This window comes from Eschrichtius robustus, chromosome 9 (assembly GCF_028021215.1).
Source record: "Eschrichtius robustus isolate mEscRob2 chromosome 9, mEscRob2.pri, whole genome shotgun sequence".
Taxonomy (NCBI): domain Eukaryota; kingdom Metazoa; phylum Chordata; class Mammalia; order Artiodactyla; family Eschrichtiidae; genus Eschrichtius; species Eschrichtius robustus.
In genome coordinates, this window is record NC_090832.1 from 5,582,343 (window position 1) to 5,599,307 (window position 16,965).

The following is a 16,965-nucleotide window of genomic DNA, read 5'->3' on the forward strand; positions in this document are numbered from 1 at the left end:
TTCTGCTCAAATGTCAGAAAGATATTAACCAGAAAAATAGTTGAATGTAGAATTCCTGGTGCATGCATTTAGAAATGTTCCAAAATAATCAGCTAGGTGTGGGACCAATTAAGGCCATGATATAAACTGTAAATAAACAGGAGATGTATTCCTAAACCCAGTCACTGCTTTTGTGAAGCATATGAACATTTGTAAGTTAAAGAATTAAATAAGTAGTATAATGAGGAATATGTAGAAACCAATTGCTTTTGTTTAATAGTCTAGAGCTCCCAAGAGATTTATCTGTCTTAGTGGCAGCTGTGCTTATTCTTCTTTACAGGGTTCCTTGAGGATGAGGGAGATTCTAATCATCTTTTGAATATCACTGTCTTTCTTATTTTATACAAAGATACAAAATGTTGCTTAGATTCAAGTTCCGGATCCCACTGTAGGACAAGGAGAGCATTAACGCGCATGGTGACCCCTACTCCTACTCAAGCAAGGGAGGGGGATGCTGGCACTCATCTTCCATGAGAGGCAAGTACAGAAGCAAATGTTTATGGAGGGGAAGAGTTACAGAGAGGCAACTTTTGCAGCTAAAAAATGGAAATAGTAATTGTACATACATCATAGGTTTCTGTGAGGATTATTGAGGAAACATTTGTGAATCACACACTTCAAAAGTGTTAACTATAACTGAGATTTCTGGGGGTGAGTGTTCCCTGATTCTTCCATTTCTGTCTTTATCTCTAGCATTCTTGTCTTTATATCTATCTCTTATTTGATGCTGCTATGCAGTAAAAATATGAATTATGAATCAAGAATATTTAAGCAAGTATTTTCCACAAAGTAGAAATGCTGTTACTAAAACTTTCAGTTTAGATCATAAAAGACTGAATTACTAACACCCAGTTTTTACTTTCCTGAAAGAGTGACCATCTCATCTAAATGACCACATTAACTCTGTAGTGTTTAGATATTTTGGAATGGATATCAACTCATTCCATTATGAACATTCTTAAGCTCCCATAACCCCAGTTGAAGTCCTTTTTACTAAAAATGTTTAATATTAAACATATAAGTAGGCCCTACTCCTGAAAAACAGCTAAAGACTCTGATGATCCCATGATTTCCTGAATAGTCTGCCTGATTAGGGACACTTTTAATAGCAATTTAGGAAATATATGAAAAATAATGATTCCAAAAAAAGGACTTCTTTGTGATTGAAGCTGTCATATGTTCAGTTTTTAGTTTGATTTTTTCTTGTCTGTACAATAAGCAGATCATGTTGCAAAATTTTCATGCACTGTTCCACTAAATTACTAACTTACTTACATGGCTGTCAGAAATTAACTTCAAATGTTGACTTACACTGTGCATATGAGAAGTATGGAACTTCAAAGTTAGCAACATAAAAGAAAATTAGATTCACATCGTTTCAAGAGGTACAAAAGGAAAATCACAGTGTCAATGAACAGATGTACATCCACTGCCTGCCAGGAGATCACCACAACTTGCTAATACCTTTGGGTGAAGCAGATTCACTTGAGTGCATCAGTGCTTTCCAAACCTTATAGAATACTATTTTAAAAAATAAATACGTCAGCATATATATATTTAATCAGTACATACCATCAGCTAAGTAACTACGAATCATCTATTTTTCTTTTTTTTAATAGAAATAGGAGAACTTATATTAAAACTCTCCAAACCGCCTGTACCAGATTTTAATAGTATTGCTTTAAAAATTCCACTTAAATCAATTATAAAAACTGACTATAATTTTAACAGGAAATACCTAAAGGTAGAATTACTATCAAGAGAAAGGACAAACTCAAAACCTACTAACATATTCAAAAGACTGTTAAAAAAACTTTACAATTTTATTACTGGAAGATTATAGAACTGTTTTAGTGCTTCTGTACTGAGTAAGTAAGCTGTACATGTGAGGAGTAATAAATAAAATTGTTAATTTTACTATTTCCCTAGGGAGTAGCAGGAGAAGAGGTAGGAGTTATGCTATTTAGATCTCCGAATGGATCTTGGTTTATATGCAATAATAAATCCTAAATGTGTTGCTAATTAACTCTACCTCAAACCACTCCCTTTTTTAGTGCTTAAAAGACATTTTGACTTCTGGGATAACTCACCATTCATATTCTTAAAGATGTTCAGGATGGGGAGGATTTGACGGTAATAGGGCACCAGAGCTTCACCCACCATCTCAGCTGACACAACCAGATGCTGTAGGACTTTGAGAGTGACGCAGATGACCTGTCGGTTTCGGAGGTTCAAGGCATCTATACAGTAGGAAAAGGAACAAGCCAAAAATAGAAAGATTCATTTCTACAATGTTAAGGGAAGTCGTCTCGTAGACCACTTAATTAAACTGTACTCTACTGGGGATCACCAATGGGATGAGCCTTGGTTATTACAGCTTTGAATGATGCACTGTTAATGCTGTAAACAGGATCTTGTTTGTGTATTATTTGTTCTCCCGACTTGCACTGACTCCTCATCAATCCTAAGAAAGCAATTCATTGTCCTTCACAGAAGAGGCTGGTGATAGACAAGTAGCATGAAAGGTAAAAGATCAGTTCGTGTCGCTAAAGGACCCCATGAAGGTTGACAGCACATAACGTTTTATGCAACAATCCCGTTCAGTTAGCAATCCATGCTATGCTTAAAACTATTGCCATGAAAAAACATTTTTGGGGGAAGAAGAGACTGGTTATGCTGTGTATGAGTAGAAACTATAGACTGGTTACAAACATCGAGAACATTGTTGGTAGAAGTGACCATAAAGTGACTATATTTAGACTTTCAAGAAAGTAGGGAAGAAAAGCAAAAATTTTTAACGTTCAGAACTTCAGAAGGAATTAACAGTATATAACTAAGATACCAAAGGCATACAAAATGTTTTTAAAGAACAATTCTGAATGCACAGTAACAAGCTGTACTGCAGAGATAGAACAGGAGACAGTAAGTTACCTGGTGTTCCCCACGTGCAGGGTCTGGAAACCTGCTCCAGTGGGGATGCAGAGGGCCAGGGACAAGGACACGGATAACTGGCTGTATAAACTTGGCCAACTCCCCCATACTTTCTTGGTCCTTAACCATGGGAACCTATTATTTACTTTCTAAAATGGCCAAAAATTCTATGATTTAAATAGAAAAGCCATATAAAGCATCTATTATAGAGGGTCAAAGGTGGTGACTGATAAATTGCAATGCCCGAGACTACTTCAGGACAAAGTCAGAGGCTCTTATTTGTAATATTCTACCTTCTAAAGAAAAAATTGACTATGACTTTAAAGCATGTGCCATTTATGGAGGGACAAAAGGAACCAGTCCATCCAAAGGAATGACAACACGGTCACTGTACTTGTGAGGCAGTCCTAACATTGTTCTTGAACTCCAGCTCACATTTCCAGTAGCCTGTGTCTTGCTATCACCTCAAATTCAGTTTGTTCCAAAGATAAGTTTCCCCCATAAACTTTATCTTTTCCCTATTTACCCCATATTTAGTATTGATACAACCAGGTTCCCAGGTATCCAGGGTCAAAATCTGTTTCTCATCCCTTGCATTCTTCATGTTGCCAAGTCATCTTATTCTGTTTTTGAAGTAGCTCTTGAATTTGTGTCCTCCTCCCATCCTCACCTCTAGCCTTCTAGTCCTGGGGCTCCACCCTCACCACCTCTCCTCTGGTCCTGGGGCTCCACCCTCACCACCTCTCCCCTGGTCCTGGGGCTCCACCCTCACCTCCACTACCCTGGTCCTGGAGCTCCATCCGCACCACCTCTCCCCTGGTCCTGGGGCTCCATCCTCACCACCTCTCCTCTGGTCCTGGGGCTCCATCCTCACCACCTCTCCCCTGGTCCTGGAGCTCCATCCTCTGGGGCTCCATCCTCACCACCTCTCCCCTGGTCCTGGGGCTCCATCCTCACCACCTCTCCTCTGGTCCTGGGGCTCCACCCTCACCACCTCTCCTCTGGTCCTGGGGCTCCATCCTCACCACCTCTCCCCTGGTCCTGGAGCTCCATCCTCTGGGGCTCCATCCTCACCACCTCTCCCCTGGTCCTGGGGCTCCATCCTCACCACCTCTCCTCTGGTCCTGGGGCTCCACCCTCACCACCTCTCCTCTGGTCCTGGGGCTCCACCCTCACCACCTCTCCTCTGGTCCTGGGGCTCCACCCTCACCACTTCTCCTCTGGTCCTGGAGCTCCATTCTCACCACCTCTCCCTTGGTCCTGGGGCTCCATCCTCACCACCTCTCCCTTGGTCCTGGGTCTCCATCCTCACCACCTCTCCTCTGGTCCTGGGGCTCCATTCTTACCACCTCTCCCTTGGTCCTGGGTCTCCATCCTCACCACCTCTCCCTTGATCCTGGGGCTCCATCCTCACCTCCACTCTTCTGGTCTTGGGGCTCCATCCTCTCCATCTATCCTCTGATTCTGGCCCTTAGAACTCCACTACTGGAGAACCGCCATACCTTCCTAACCCACCTGCCTTTTTTCTGTCTTTCTCCACTCCCTCAACCTGTCTTTTCACACTGCTGCTGAATTCACCTTCTTAGAACATATTTGATAATCTACCTGCTCACAGAGTTCAGAGTCTCCCCCACACCATTTCCTACAGAATAAAGTACAAACTAGCCAGGCACAAGGGTGACACTTAAGGTAAGTTTGAACCAAACTAAATTCTCAATTGAAAATACAAGAATATAAGGTATCATTTAGTGGTTTCACAGCTATTCTCTTTGGAAGCACTAGGAAGTGTTTAAAACTAAAGTGTGGTCAGCTTCATCCCCTCCAGCAAAAAAATGGGGGTTGAGGTATGAAAACACCTCAGGGAAACCTCACAACTTCTGGTCCAGTTCAGACTACATTCCTGTTTGGTTTGAAAGCAAACACAAATACAATGAATAGAGAAGGCTCAGCTTCAATGCAAGGAATCAAGTTAAATATAACTATGGAATTTGACTGCATGATGGCTCATTATTACAGCATTTAGACACACTGCAGACCATACCATATATTCTGAGAAACAACTAAAAATAGAATGCTATAATTTAGCCTAAAAGCTGTAGTAATGAGATGCTCAAGAGCAGAGCTTCAGAGAACCACAGGAAGTTGGAGAGGGAGAAGGTCAGGTAGAGTGTCTTGTAGTGGTAGTGGGGATCCTTTTTTCTGGTCTTATCCAAGCTAAAATTGTTTTGTCTTTTTAGGAAGCCAGAGGTTATTGATCCCTGCTTACTGACGCAACTGCATTTAACAGAAGAGAACTGGGAGCCTGCAGAAATGTCATTCTGAGTATTATGGGCAGTACACATTCTTTCAAAAAGTCTACCAATGAAGCTCAACATGTTTAGGGTTTGGTACTGCGCAGATCTGTGTGATGGTTCGTATACTAGTAACTAACATGTATTGGGCACCTCTATATACCAGGAATTAAACTGAGCACTTTACATATATTAGTTTACTTAATCCTCATTCATCAAATATTTATTGAGAATGCATTATGCACCAGTTATTGTTTTAAGAATTGGAGATATAGAAGTGAACAAGACAGATATAGTATTCAGCCCCTTGGGGCTTACAATATAGTATGGAAGAAGATATTGAACAAATACTACACGTGTGTTGAGATTTCATAAGAAGGATATGGTATTTAAACAGCAAATCAAAAAGGCATTCAGCCCAGCCTACAAAGTAGGGAAGGCTCCCAGACACAGGTAAGGACCTAAGGGATGAGTAGATGTTATTAGGGTGAAGGAGAGGGAACGGCATGCTAGATTGCCCCCTCTTGGGTAAAGGACTTCTTTTATAAGGTCTACTCCAGCTCAAATGGATAAAATTCTACTTAGCGATGTGGGAACAAAGCCCAAGATAGCAAAGAAGCAGTCTTCCAAATGCTTTTATCATTGTGTATGTGTTTTCCTTGGGATCATTTAGAAATGGTGGGAAGAAGGATGTGAGTATGTGTAAATGTACATAAAAGGAGAGTGAGGCCATAGTACTTTTCCCCAAGCTAAAAGATCCCTAGGTCCTGTCTTGTCTTATCAGCCAAATAGAATCAGATGTCTAAAATCCTGGGTTTCTGTCTTTTCTTTCTATTCGTCCCTCTATCCCACCCCACTTCTTAAAAAGGACTCACAGCCACATCCAGCTAAATATTTTATAAACTGCTTAGTCAGGAAGGATTAGACATTGAAACAGAATTACATGAGTTTGTTGTTTTAATTTTTTATATATTAAAATAAATAAAATTGAGTGTATATAATTTCATTCCATTTTGTGGGTTTTTTTTTTTTTTCAAGAAAGCCTTTCTGTTGACACTATAAAGTCACAAGTAGGAGAACCTACTGAAAGTATTAGAAGAGATAGCTATCTGAGCATGTGTAGAGCCCATCTGGTGACTGCAGAAAAGATTTTGGTGGCCGTAGTGCCTACTGAATGCTGGCTTGTCAAGTGCCCTTTTTTAGAGTATACATGCCAAAGCTTGCAATAAAACAGGCTAAAGTATGCTCATCTACTACCAATGTTAGCGAAGAGTCTTGCCATATAGAATATATTAAGGAGTAAACCTTTTTATATATATGAGTAATAATAACATCGAACTTTTGTTGATTAGGTTTATCCCTGTACATATGGCTAATTGATCACCTGGGGATAAATTAATAATCTCTCTCACCATGGATAGTAATAATAGCTATTAAGAAATAATTATTTTATCTCATTGCAACACTGATTGAATTAACATGATTGTGAAAAATGTTATTGAATTGACAAAGACTGACAAGTAAAATGCTTCAACTGTTACTCTTAATGACATCTAAAATGGAACCCTGAGGCATCCTAAATAAGCAGGGACTGGCTCTAAAACTTCTGCAGTAGCTGTGAAATAGAGCCATGGTATGCGCTATAAAAGCCCCTTAACTTCATCTAAGAGGGATTTTTTTTATATTGCCCATTTCCACTTCAGTTCCTCAGTTCTATTTTTTTCCCTCATTCTTGGGGAGTTAAGGTATACCATTAAGTTGGAAGTCTTTTTGTTCTTACTGTCCCAGTAGAACTAAATAAAAAAGAGTTTGTTTTTTTTTTTTTTGAAACAAAGTTCTTTTCTTTTGAAAAAGTATGTTAACAGATATAAAGAGAATATGATTCTATAGCTTGAAAGAGAAGAAATGTGTTTATTCTTGTGTTGATGGGCCTGAAAGCAACTGTCAAGATTTAAGTGAGGACTCTGAACTCAAGATTTAAGGTTTTGAAAAGGGTCTAACATGAGAAATCTACATGAGAAATGATCTGATATTATAGATCAACCAGGGGAAACTTTATATTCAGAAAATTAGATTTCTATTGTACTGCTTACTGCTTTCAAGTATAACCAACAAGATAGAGCTTCCAGATGAATGGAAATTGTTGAAGAATAAGAAAAAAGTAATTTAAAGTCAAAGTAGTGAAACATTCATCTTAGATGGTTGTAAGTTACATGTATGATTTTCTCAAGCATAAAATCCATTATTGCCATGAGTTTTTGCAAAGTGAGAACATTTTCTACTATTAGATATGATTCACTACTGTGGAATCAGGAATAGATGGAAATATTTCTACTTCTTTTAAAATTGGATACACCAAACAAAATGTAAAAGCAAACAATAAATTCTAAAAAATATTTTTGACATATGGTATAAATGTTAATATCCTTGATATACAAATAGCTACCACAAATCAATAAAAGTTTGAAACTGCTAATTTAAAAAATGGGCATATAATATAAATAGACAATACACAAATTAATAAATACAAGTGAACAATTACTATTGTAGAATTTTCAACTTCATTGATAATCAAATGAAATGAAACACTACTCTATAATTTTGAATATCATATTAACAAAAAGTTTTTGAAAATTTAATACTCAGTATGGAAACAGGCCTGGGAAAAGAGGCACTCTCCTAGGTACCATATTGTAAACCATCACAATCTTTCTATAGCAACATGCATGTAACACTTGACCCAGCAATTTCACTTCTGGCATTTAGTCAAAGGAAGTATGCAGCTGTGCAGAAAGAGTTATAGGATAGGATGTATCAATAGTATTATTTATAATTATAAACCATCTAAATGTTCCCCAAAACACTGGCTTATTTAAGTAAAATCTGGTATACCTATACAATGGAAAATTATAGTTATTAAAGTCATATAATAGAAAATATTTTTAAAATAGGAAAATGTTTATAAGATACAGGTGAGTAAAGAAGAAGGTTATAAAGTGTATTTTCACTCTGCTCTCATTTTGAAAATAGAATGTAAACACAGTAAATACTGGAGATTTATAAGCTCAGATACAATAGAGACTATCTTATCCATTGCCATATATAGACACTGGATTTTATTCTATTAAAAAAAATACCTTTTTTTTTTAACACTGCTTTTTTAAAAAAATCAATGTACCTTGCATATTTCCCTAAAATATTATTCTTCATGATTATAATTTATATGTTTTAATGTAGCAGAATTCTGGCCCTGTCTCCTTATTCTTTCTCAATATTTTCTTGATTATTCTTAACTATTTACATTTTGAGAGAAAATTTAGAATAATTTAGTCAAGTTAAAAAGTATGCTTGGCACTTTGATAAAATTTCCAATAAATTTAGATAGTAATTTGGGGGAAATGGCCATCTTTCCAGTTAGGAACATGTATCTCTTCAACTGTTCTTGTTTTTTATGAAACTCCTCGGAAAAGCTTTATAGTATTTTTCAAGTAGATTCTGTATACTTTGGTTAGGTTTACTAGTGTTTGAATCATTTTTATTTATCTTGATATCTTAAATGATATATTTTTCAATTTACTGTGTAAAATATGTATAATATAAAATGTTATTTAACCATTTTTAAGTGTACAGTTCAGTGGCATTAGTTACATACACAGTATCGTACAATTATCACCACTAACTATTTCCAAAATTTTCCATCACCCAAAATAGAAACTCTATACCTCTTTAAAAAAACCCCTCCCCACTCACTTCCCCTTGAGCCCTTGGTAATCTCTAATCTATATTCTGTTTCTATGAATTTGCCTATTATAGATGTCTTAAAGTATTTTAAGTATTATTTTTTCTGATGTTGAAATATTTAATTAATAATTGAGATTGCTGCACCCAGTATCATGTTAGTCGAATTAGACTGAAATGAATATAAATTTTGCTAGTCAAGGGGCGCTAACCATACACATTTTTAGTTTTCTGAATATGATGAATTCAAATATGTTTTCAAACCAAATTTAGGTTTCAAAATTGTAGAAATTATCCTCCTTCCAAAACAGAACTCAATTGCTATACAAATAAATATGATGTGGCCTGAGTTCTCAATTAAATTATCAGAGACTTAGCTTAGCTATTATATACATGGAGTAAGCCTATCATAATTGTTACCATTTTTCTTTAATTCATTGTTCTCCAATAAGTGTTATATTAAAAGAGCATCATTTTTTCTCTCATCTCATACAGAAAGGAATTATCTTTATGCAAAATTCAGACTTTTCCATCAAAGCTTTGTCATTACAAGTGGTTAACTTTTTCTCTTTTTTGATAGACAAGAATATATTCTGACTTTAGGACCATAGAAGGCAACTTAGTATTCAGTGACAGTGTTTGGTCTTTCTTTCCATTAAACACTTAGTTTTAAAGATAGATACACAGTTAATATTATTTGCTTAAATGAATGAAAGTATTCAGTTACCAGAATGGTCTCAACATTATAGTCAGTAGCATGATCTATTTAGTACTCACAACTTTCTAGACATAGAGGAACCTGAAGAACAATGTCATTCAACACACCCTTCTTCAATCTTGTTGCAACCAAGGTTGGGCCTGTTTTTGCTCTCATACATACTGAAGCCTCTAAGGGTAATTGAGAGTAAACTTATCAGTACCCTGCTTTGTCAGAAAGCAGAGGAGGATTTGTCTCTTTGGAGTACCCTGCTCCCCTGTCCCTACACTACTGGCTCAGTTCAGCTTGAGGGAGTTGGGTGACAGATGGAATGATGAGCAAAGGAAGCAGTTAGCCAGCCTTGGTGCCATTCTCAGAGTAAGACCAAGTGACAATGTGCTGTGACAAGCAGGCACTGCTTCTAAGAATTATGGTTATGTTTTTTCCTCTGGTTGAGAAAAGGTGTCTAAGTTTGCTCCAGCTTTAGGATAACAGAAGTAGTGGACTATGAAGAAGAATATAGTACACACAGGCTTTTCACAAAACAAGAAAGTTGAGAGCTGTGCTACAAAATAGAAGATGGGTAAATACATCACTTTCCAAAAAGGAGCTGCCCTTCCCTCCCCAAAGAAGGAATTTGAAAAACTACACACTGCTAAGCTTGACATCAATATCTGGTAAAATTCTAGGACTGATTATTTAAGCAAGTGATTTGAGAGCTCCTGGGACAACAGCGTGATTTCTAGGAGCCAGAGTGAGCTTTTTGGAATGTCAGGCCAGGCTTACCTCACGCATTCGAACAAGTTTACTCATAAAAGAGATCACAAACAGACTATACTGCAAGGCATCTGACAAGAACTCTCTTGTAGGCAAGATACAGAAATGGTTGAAAAGTTAGGCTTCTTCTTTTTTCCTTACTGTGTGAATAACTGAATTTCAGTAATATGCCTTGTTGGTTTGGTATCGACCTGCAGAGTCCTTACTGGAATACTGCAGTGGTCCATACTTGACCTAGTCCAGTTTCCATCTAACATTTTTATTGTAACTTGGATGAAAGTTATACAATCCAAATCTATCAATTTTTTGATGACCCAAAGTTGGGAAGTCTGTAAAGACACGGCCATGAAGGAACACCAAGGAGGTAAAAATAATAATTTACTATTATTACCACTGTGATTTAGCACTGTGCTAAACTTCCTACCTGTATGATCTGTTAGTCCTTACATAATGCCTGGGCAGTTGGTTTTATAATCCCCTGGGAAAGATGAAATAATTAATTGACCAAAACCACACAGCTAGTTAATGACCAGCTGTGGTCTGGTTTGCACGAGCCCAGGGCCTGTGCTCATTATGGTTAGACCCCACTTCTTCCCAGCATCCCACCAAATCCTGGTGGACAACAGGGCCAGACTTGGAGCCTGCTCAGGAGGAATGCTGAGTGCTGCACAGTGAACACAGGTTCTAGCGTGGACTTTGAGCAAAACAGACACCTGCTGGGACCTGAGCTTAAGTGGTTTGTTCTTGGGGAACAAGTCATCCTGATGAAGCTGGGTTTCCTGGCATCTTCTGAAAAAGCAAGCAACACTCTGCAGTAGTGTTATTCCTTGACTAGAGTTCAGCTCTCATGTGGAAGGAGGAAGTTAACAAAAGGAGATTTTAGCCTGGGTGTCCAAAATCTGTTGTCATAATCCAGACAGAGAATGATGATGATGGTGATGATGATAAAATTTATCACCCACTACATCCTCTGCTAAGAGCTTGAAATGTATTATCTTATTTAATCACTAAACTAACCATAAGTTGGGTGCCATTCTCATCTGTTTTATAAATTGATCCCCAAAGTGATTAACTTGTCTGATAGCTGGTATGTGGCAGAGTTAGAATTTTGACCAGATAGTCTGACTTCAGAGCCCTTGTTCTGAATTATCACACTATACAGGAAGAGTGATAGAATTTGTTTCTTTATTTGAGAATGGAAAAGGAACAGCCAATATGTGGTGAACTCAGTTTGAAAATGCAATAATGCTATTGTTAGCTCTTTCTCTCTTTTATTCTATTCTGTTTTTCTGGCATCGACAGCTATAATCTCCATTCTCATCATTTTTATTTTGGATCATTCTGAGTCTTTTTCCCTATTCATACAGGGATAGGCCTGATTTTTATTCACCCTCACAGGTCCAGAAGGAATTCTTCCTCTGGCAAGTGACCAGGTAACTGTTTAAATACTTCTGTGAATGTCTAGTCTCTGCCTCAGACTGCTATCATCTTGCATCCACTAACACATTATTTATGTATAGGACTTCATGTAGAGGGACACCAGTTTTTATATTATGACTTTCTTTATTAGGGAATTAAAGGCGGTAGGCAATTGACAGATTGAGTGTGAGAGAAATGGACAGAGAGGAAAGGAGAAAGAGCAGCCTCCATCAGGTAACTGGATTTTACAGCCCCACCTGGCTATGACTGCTCATATTCAACACGACACTTATTAAGAACCTGCTTATCACCTGACCTGGGCATTTCTACACGACCTCCCTTAATGATCACAACAACTATCTGTGGTATGTATTAATTCCCTTGTTTTGGAGATGAGGATTAATCTCCCAAACTCAAGGAGATAGACTAATTTATACAAAATGGTAGAGCCAGCACTAGAACCCAGAAACCAGGTCCATGGCTTCTCCAGTGGCCACACTAATCCTCAGAGAGGACAGAGGAACATGGTCTTTAGCACCACCTACTGAAGCTTCCTCAGAAAATGGATGGATGTTTCAAGCTTTAAGATTCCAGAGTCTATTGACCTCGATAGCTATGAATTCTCATTTGGGAATATCAATTGGTCAGTAGGGGTTAAGTTTGCTGTAGTAATAGACTGAGCCTAAAATCTAAGTGGCTTCACACAGAAAAGGATCATTTCTCATTCATAGTAGATACCCAGTTCATGTCAACATGGGGGTGAGGAGAAGACAGAGGACTGTGCACCGGCTCTGAAATGCTTGGTTTGAAGGGAACGCACATCTCGTTTCTTCCATTCACAGCGTGTCGGCAAAGTTAGTCCCATGGTCCGCATAACTGCATAACTGAGAAATGCTAAGGAGGCGATAGATGTTTGGTGTGCAGTAAATGTCTCTGCTATAGAATTCACGGCGTTTTGAGAAGCTACCTCTTTTCACTTCCACTAACCTGTACTATGGGTAGGTTACATGATCTGGGTTAATTGAGTCAGTGTGTTCCATCCCCCTTGGCCATAGTTCTAAGCTGGTGCATGTGGTACAATCACGGTGCACCTCTGACTTTTATTTTTTCTGGAAATTAAAGGACAATGGCACTTGTTCTTTTCTACAGGTATAAATAAGTAAGCATGTAGTTCCAGGATTGGAGCATCCTGAGGCCAAAAAGGGAGCCAGCTTTAAGATGACCATGCATAAAACAGAACAAGAGTGACACTGGCAAGCCACCAGATTAAATCAAGCCTGAAATGAGACCCTGGATTGTTCAGTGATGTGAATTATTAAGCAAACCTAATTCTTTATGAAGCTTTGAATTAGTTTTCTTTTTCTGTCTTGTAATCAAAATAATCCTAAGTAATACACGAATTTTTCCATATTTTTAGAATAATATATTTTCTTCTTAAATTAAAAATTATTACTTTTTAACACCTTTAAAATAATTTACCTGGAAAATTTCAAGTGATATAAGTGAAATTATGAGATCATAAAGAATAATGCAGTTCAATTGGACTTGTTCCCTTCTAATTAAATAGAATTCTCAAAATAATTTTTGTATCGTGATACAGATTCTCATATTTTATTCTTACTTGGTATGTTTTCTTCCACTGGGCATTCTTTAAAAATACCATTTTGCTTTTGAAAATAGTATTGTTTAAATTGCTTCAGCTGTGTCTGTGCATGTTTGTCCTTTATAGCTGGGTGACCTCAACTCATTAGAGCTCTCCTAATGAGGCCACTGTTTTATGACCTATTTGTAGATCAGTGATATTTCTGTAATTCTTTAGCCAGGTCACCTTGTCTCCTAGTAGACCATCTCACAAATGTATGTTACTGCTCATAAACAAAGAGTCACATGAGGGAATGTAGATGAATAAACAATTACTCTCACTACTTAAATAATTTCTCCAATAAATGGGAAGCATTATATCATTATACGCTTTATTTGCTGTTTCATACTAGAGATTCTTACAAGGTAGTTTTTATATAACACGTAGTACAGTGGCAAGCCTAAATGGCCACTTCACACTTTTGATCATGACACCTATACAAATTTCAGTATGGATAGCAGTTATGTACCTGATTAAATAAATTATGCAAATATTTTGATGCATCTACTGTGTACTAGCCAGTACATTAGATGCTGTGGGGACATATCACTTTCTAACATTATATTCTAAGTGACGTAAGAGAGAAAAATTCAAAGTTCTGTGGGAATAGGAAGGCAGAGTGGGGAGAGGACTGAAGTTGAGGGTAGGGAGGGAGAGGGCAATCAGAAGAGGCTCTCCAGGACAATTCCTATTGGAAGTGGGTTTTGAAGGTTCCTTAACGTTTAGGCATTTGAGGATGTGTGAGAATGGGTATGCCCCAAAGAGCAAAGATAGAAAAGGGCAAGACAAGTGCTATAGCACAATCAGTTTGGCTAGAGCATGGGGTGCATGAGGGGAAATAGTAAGAAATTAAGTCAGAAACATAATTTGCAGCCAGATATTTAATGGGAATCCTTGAATGCCATGCCAAAGAATGGAAAGTAGGCAGAAGCTGGATGGGAGTCTGTCCTTGCAAGATGGAAGTGTACTAGGTAAGATTTTGAGTTGAAAAGTTTTTGCCTACAGAAACTAAGGTGTGTGTCATGAGGCAGAAGGAAGTAGAAGGTATATTTAATTGAGGTATCAGAGAACAGAGTTTTGGGCTGGCAGAGTATGTAAAAAATTAGAAGGGGGGGATCCTGGAAGGTAGAGACCCACAGATGAGGTAAACAAAAAACCTGCAAGAAAACTCTACCTTAGCTGATCTCTAAGGATTACACACATGAGAGAGATCTCAGTAGGCCCAGATGATAAGCAGAGGCTGGAAGGTGAAAGAACTGAAGATGAAAGAACTTAGCCTCCTGTTCACCACAGGGAAGACAAAGTTTAGAGTTTGTGTTTAGCAGGTTAACTCTCCATTAGAATTTGAACTGACACTCTTCAAAAGACTATAACAGAATCCAGAGACTCTATGATATATTAGCCATAATGTCCATGGTAGGATTATACATTCTGGCCCCTAAGCAACTATAGTGAACAGAACACCCCACCTGCCCCATTAACCTGCAATAGGTGCGTAGCAGATATGAGAAACAGAACTTTTTAAAGTCACTATTGTTTTAAGCTTTTGATTTTGGAGATTGGTTGTTCTTTCAATATAACCTAGCCTGCTCTGATTGAAAAAAAATTCCTTTTATCATATTAAGAGAACTCCCTTCTATCCTTAGTTTGTTTTAAAAATAGAAATGGGTGTTGAATTTTATCAAGTGCTTTTTACCATCATTTGAGATGATCATCTGATTTTTACCCCTTAATACACAAATGTAAATGGCATTAACTGATTTTTCTAATGTTAAGCCAATCTTATCTTCCTGAAATAAAATGAACTTTGTCATGAGAAATTATCATTTTTATATATCAATGGATTCAGTTTGCTAGTAATTTTGTTCAGAAAGTTTTCATTGATATTCATGAATGAGATTGTCCTGGAAGATTCCTTCTTGCAATTTCTTGCAATGTCCTTGTTGGTATCAAGTTTATGTTGCACCATAAAATGAGTTGGAGTCTATATTCTCTATTTTCATTGTCTGAGAAAATCTGTGCAAGATTTAAATTATTTTTTCCTTAAGTCTTTGGCACAACTAACCAGTGAGGCTATGTGAGCCTTGAGTTATCTCTGTATGAGGAATTTTAATTACTAACTTAATTTCTTCACTTGTTATACTACTGTTTGTACTTTAACTTATTTTCTATTTCTCTGGTGTCAATTTTGTTAAGTTATGTATTCCAAAAATTTGACCATTTCATTGAAATTTCAAAGTTTTAGGGATAAAGTTGTTTATAATATCCTATCAAGATATCCTATCAATGTCTGTAGGGTCTGTATAACATTTCCTTTTCTATTTCTGATATTGGTTATTTTTGCCTTTCATTTTTTTCATTTTTTATTTATAAGCTTTTACAAATGTTTATCAATTTTATTAATCATTTCAAGAAACCAAACAATGTTTGGTTTTTGATGCTCTCACTTGCATGGCTGTTTTCTATTTTTATTTTATTTTGCTTTTATACTAATAATTTATTCTTCCTTTGACTTTCTTTTACTGTTCTTCCTGTCATTTATTGAGATGGATACTTCATTTACTATTTTTCCCTTTTTTTCTTTTTGATACCATGTTTAAGGCTACATATTTTCTTCTGAACACTGCTTTACCATGTCATATGTGGTAAATATTTTAATGTAATTTTTTGTAACATTTTTATGTAATATTTTGGTAAGTTTTTAATATGTAATTTATGTGATATCTTCATTATTGTGCAGTTAAAATACTTTATAATTTCATTAGAATTTCTTATTTGACCCATGGGGTATATAAAAGTACATGTCAATTTCAAAATATATGGGAATGTTTTAGTTATTGCTTTAAAAAACTGATTTCTAACGTAAATTGCATCTTAGTTGCACAACATACTTTGTATGAATTCCATGCTTTGATATTTTTTGAGACTTGTTTTATGGGCTAGGACATGGTTAATTTTTGTAAATATTCCATGTGTGCCTAAAAAAAGTCATTTGCAGTGATAGATGCAGCCCTGAATTTTGTAAAGAAGAGAAGAAGCTCAGGAGATCCAGATATGATTCAAATCTTGATTCTACCATTTGGCAACTGTATGACATGGATGTTGTTCTTAAGTTTTACATGCCTCAGTTTTGTCACCTGTGAAATGAGGATTATCGTAGCTGGATTGAATAATATGATTCCAGGAAAGCGCCTAGCCCACTGAAAGCTTCCAAGACATATGGTGGTTTCCTTGCTTTTGTAGTGCGAAACTTTAGCATAATTTTCTGTCTTTGACCTCACAAATTGTGAAAGAGAAAATAATACATAAATTATTTGAAGAACATGATAGAATAAATATATATTAAGATATATATCATAGAGAGGATTCACTTTCTTTTCAGCCTCCATGATGACAATAACTGAGCATTCCTATAGCCTAATAAGAGCCTC

The 16,965-nt window shown here is 36.9% G+C and overlaps 1 protein-coding gene across 1 annotated transcript in view; it reads right to left on the reverse strand.

Moving 5' to 3' along the window:
- The window catches only part of PACRG (parkin coregulated), a 514,981-nt gene that overhangs the window by 208,337 nt on the left and 289,679 nt on the right, over positions 1 to 16,965 (reverse strand). Inside the window, exon 4 of the mRNA XM_068551104.1 lies at positions 2,130 to 2,279. Coding sequence (XP_068407205.1) covers positions 2,130 to 2,279 — 150 coding nt within the window. The remainder of the gene's footprint in view (positions 1 to 2,129; positions 2,280 to 16,965) is intronic.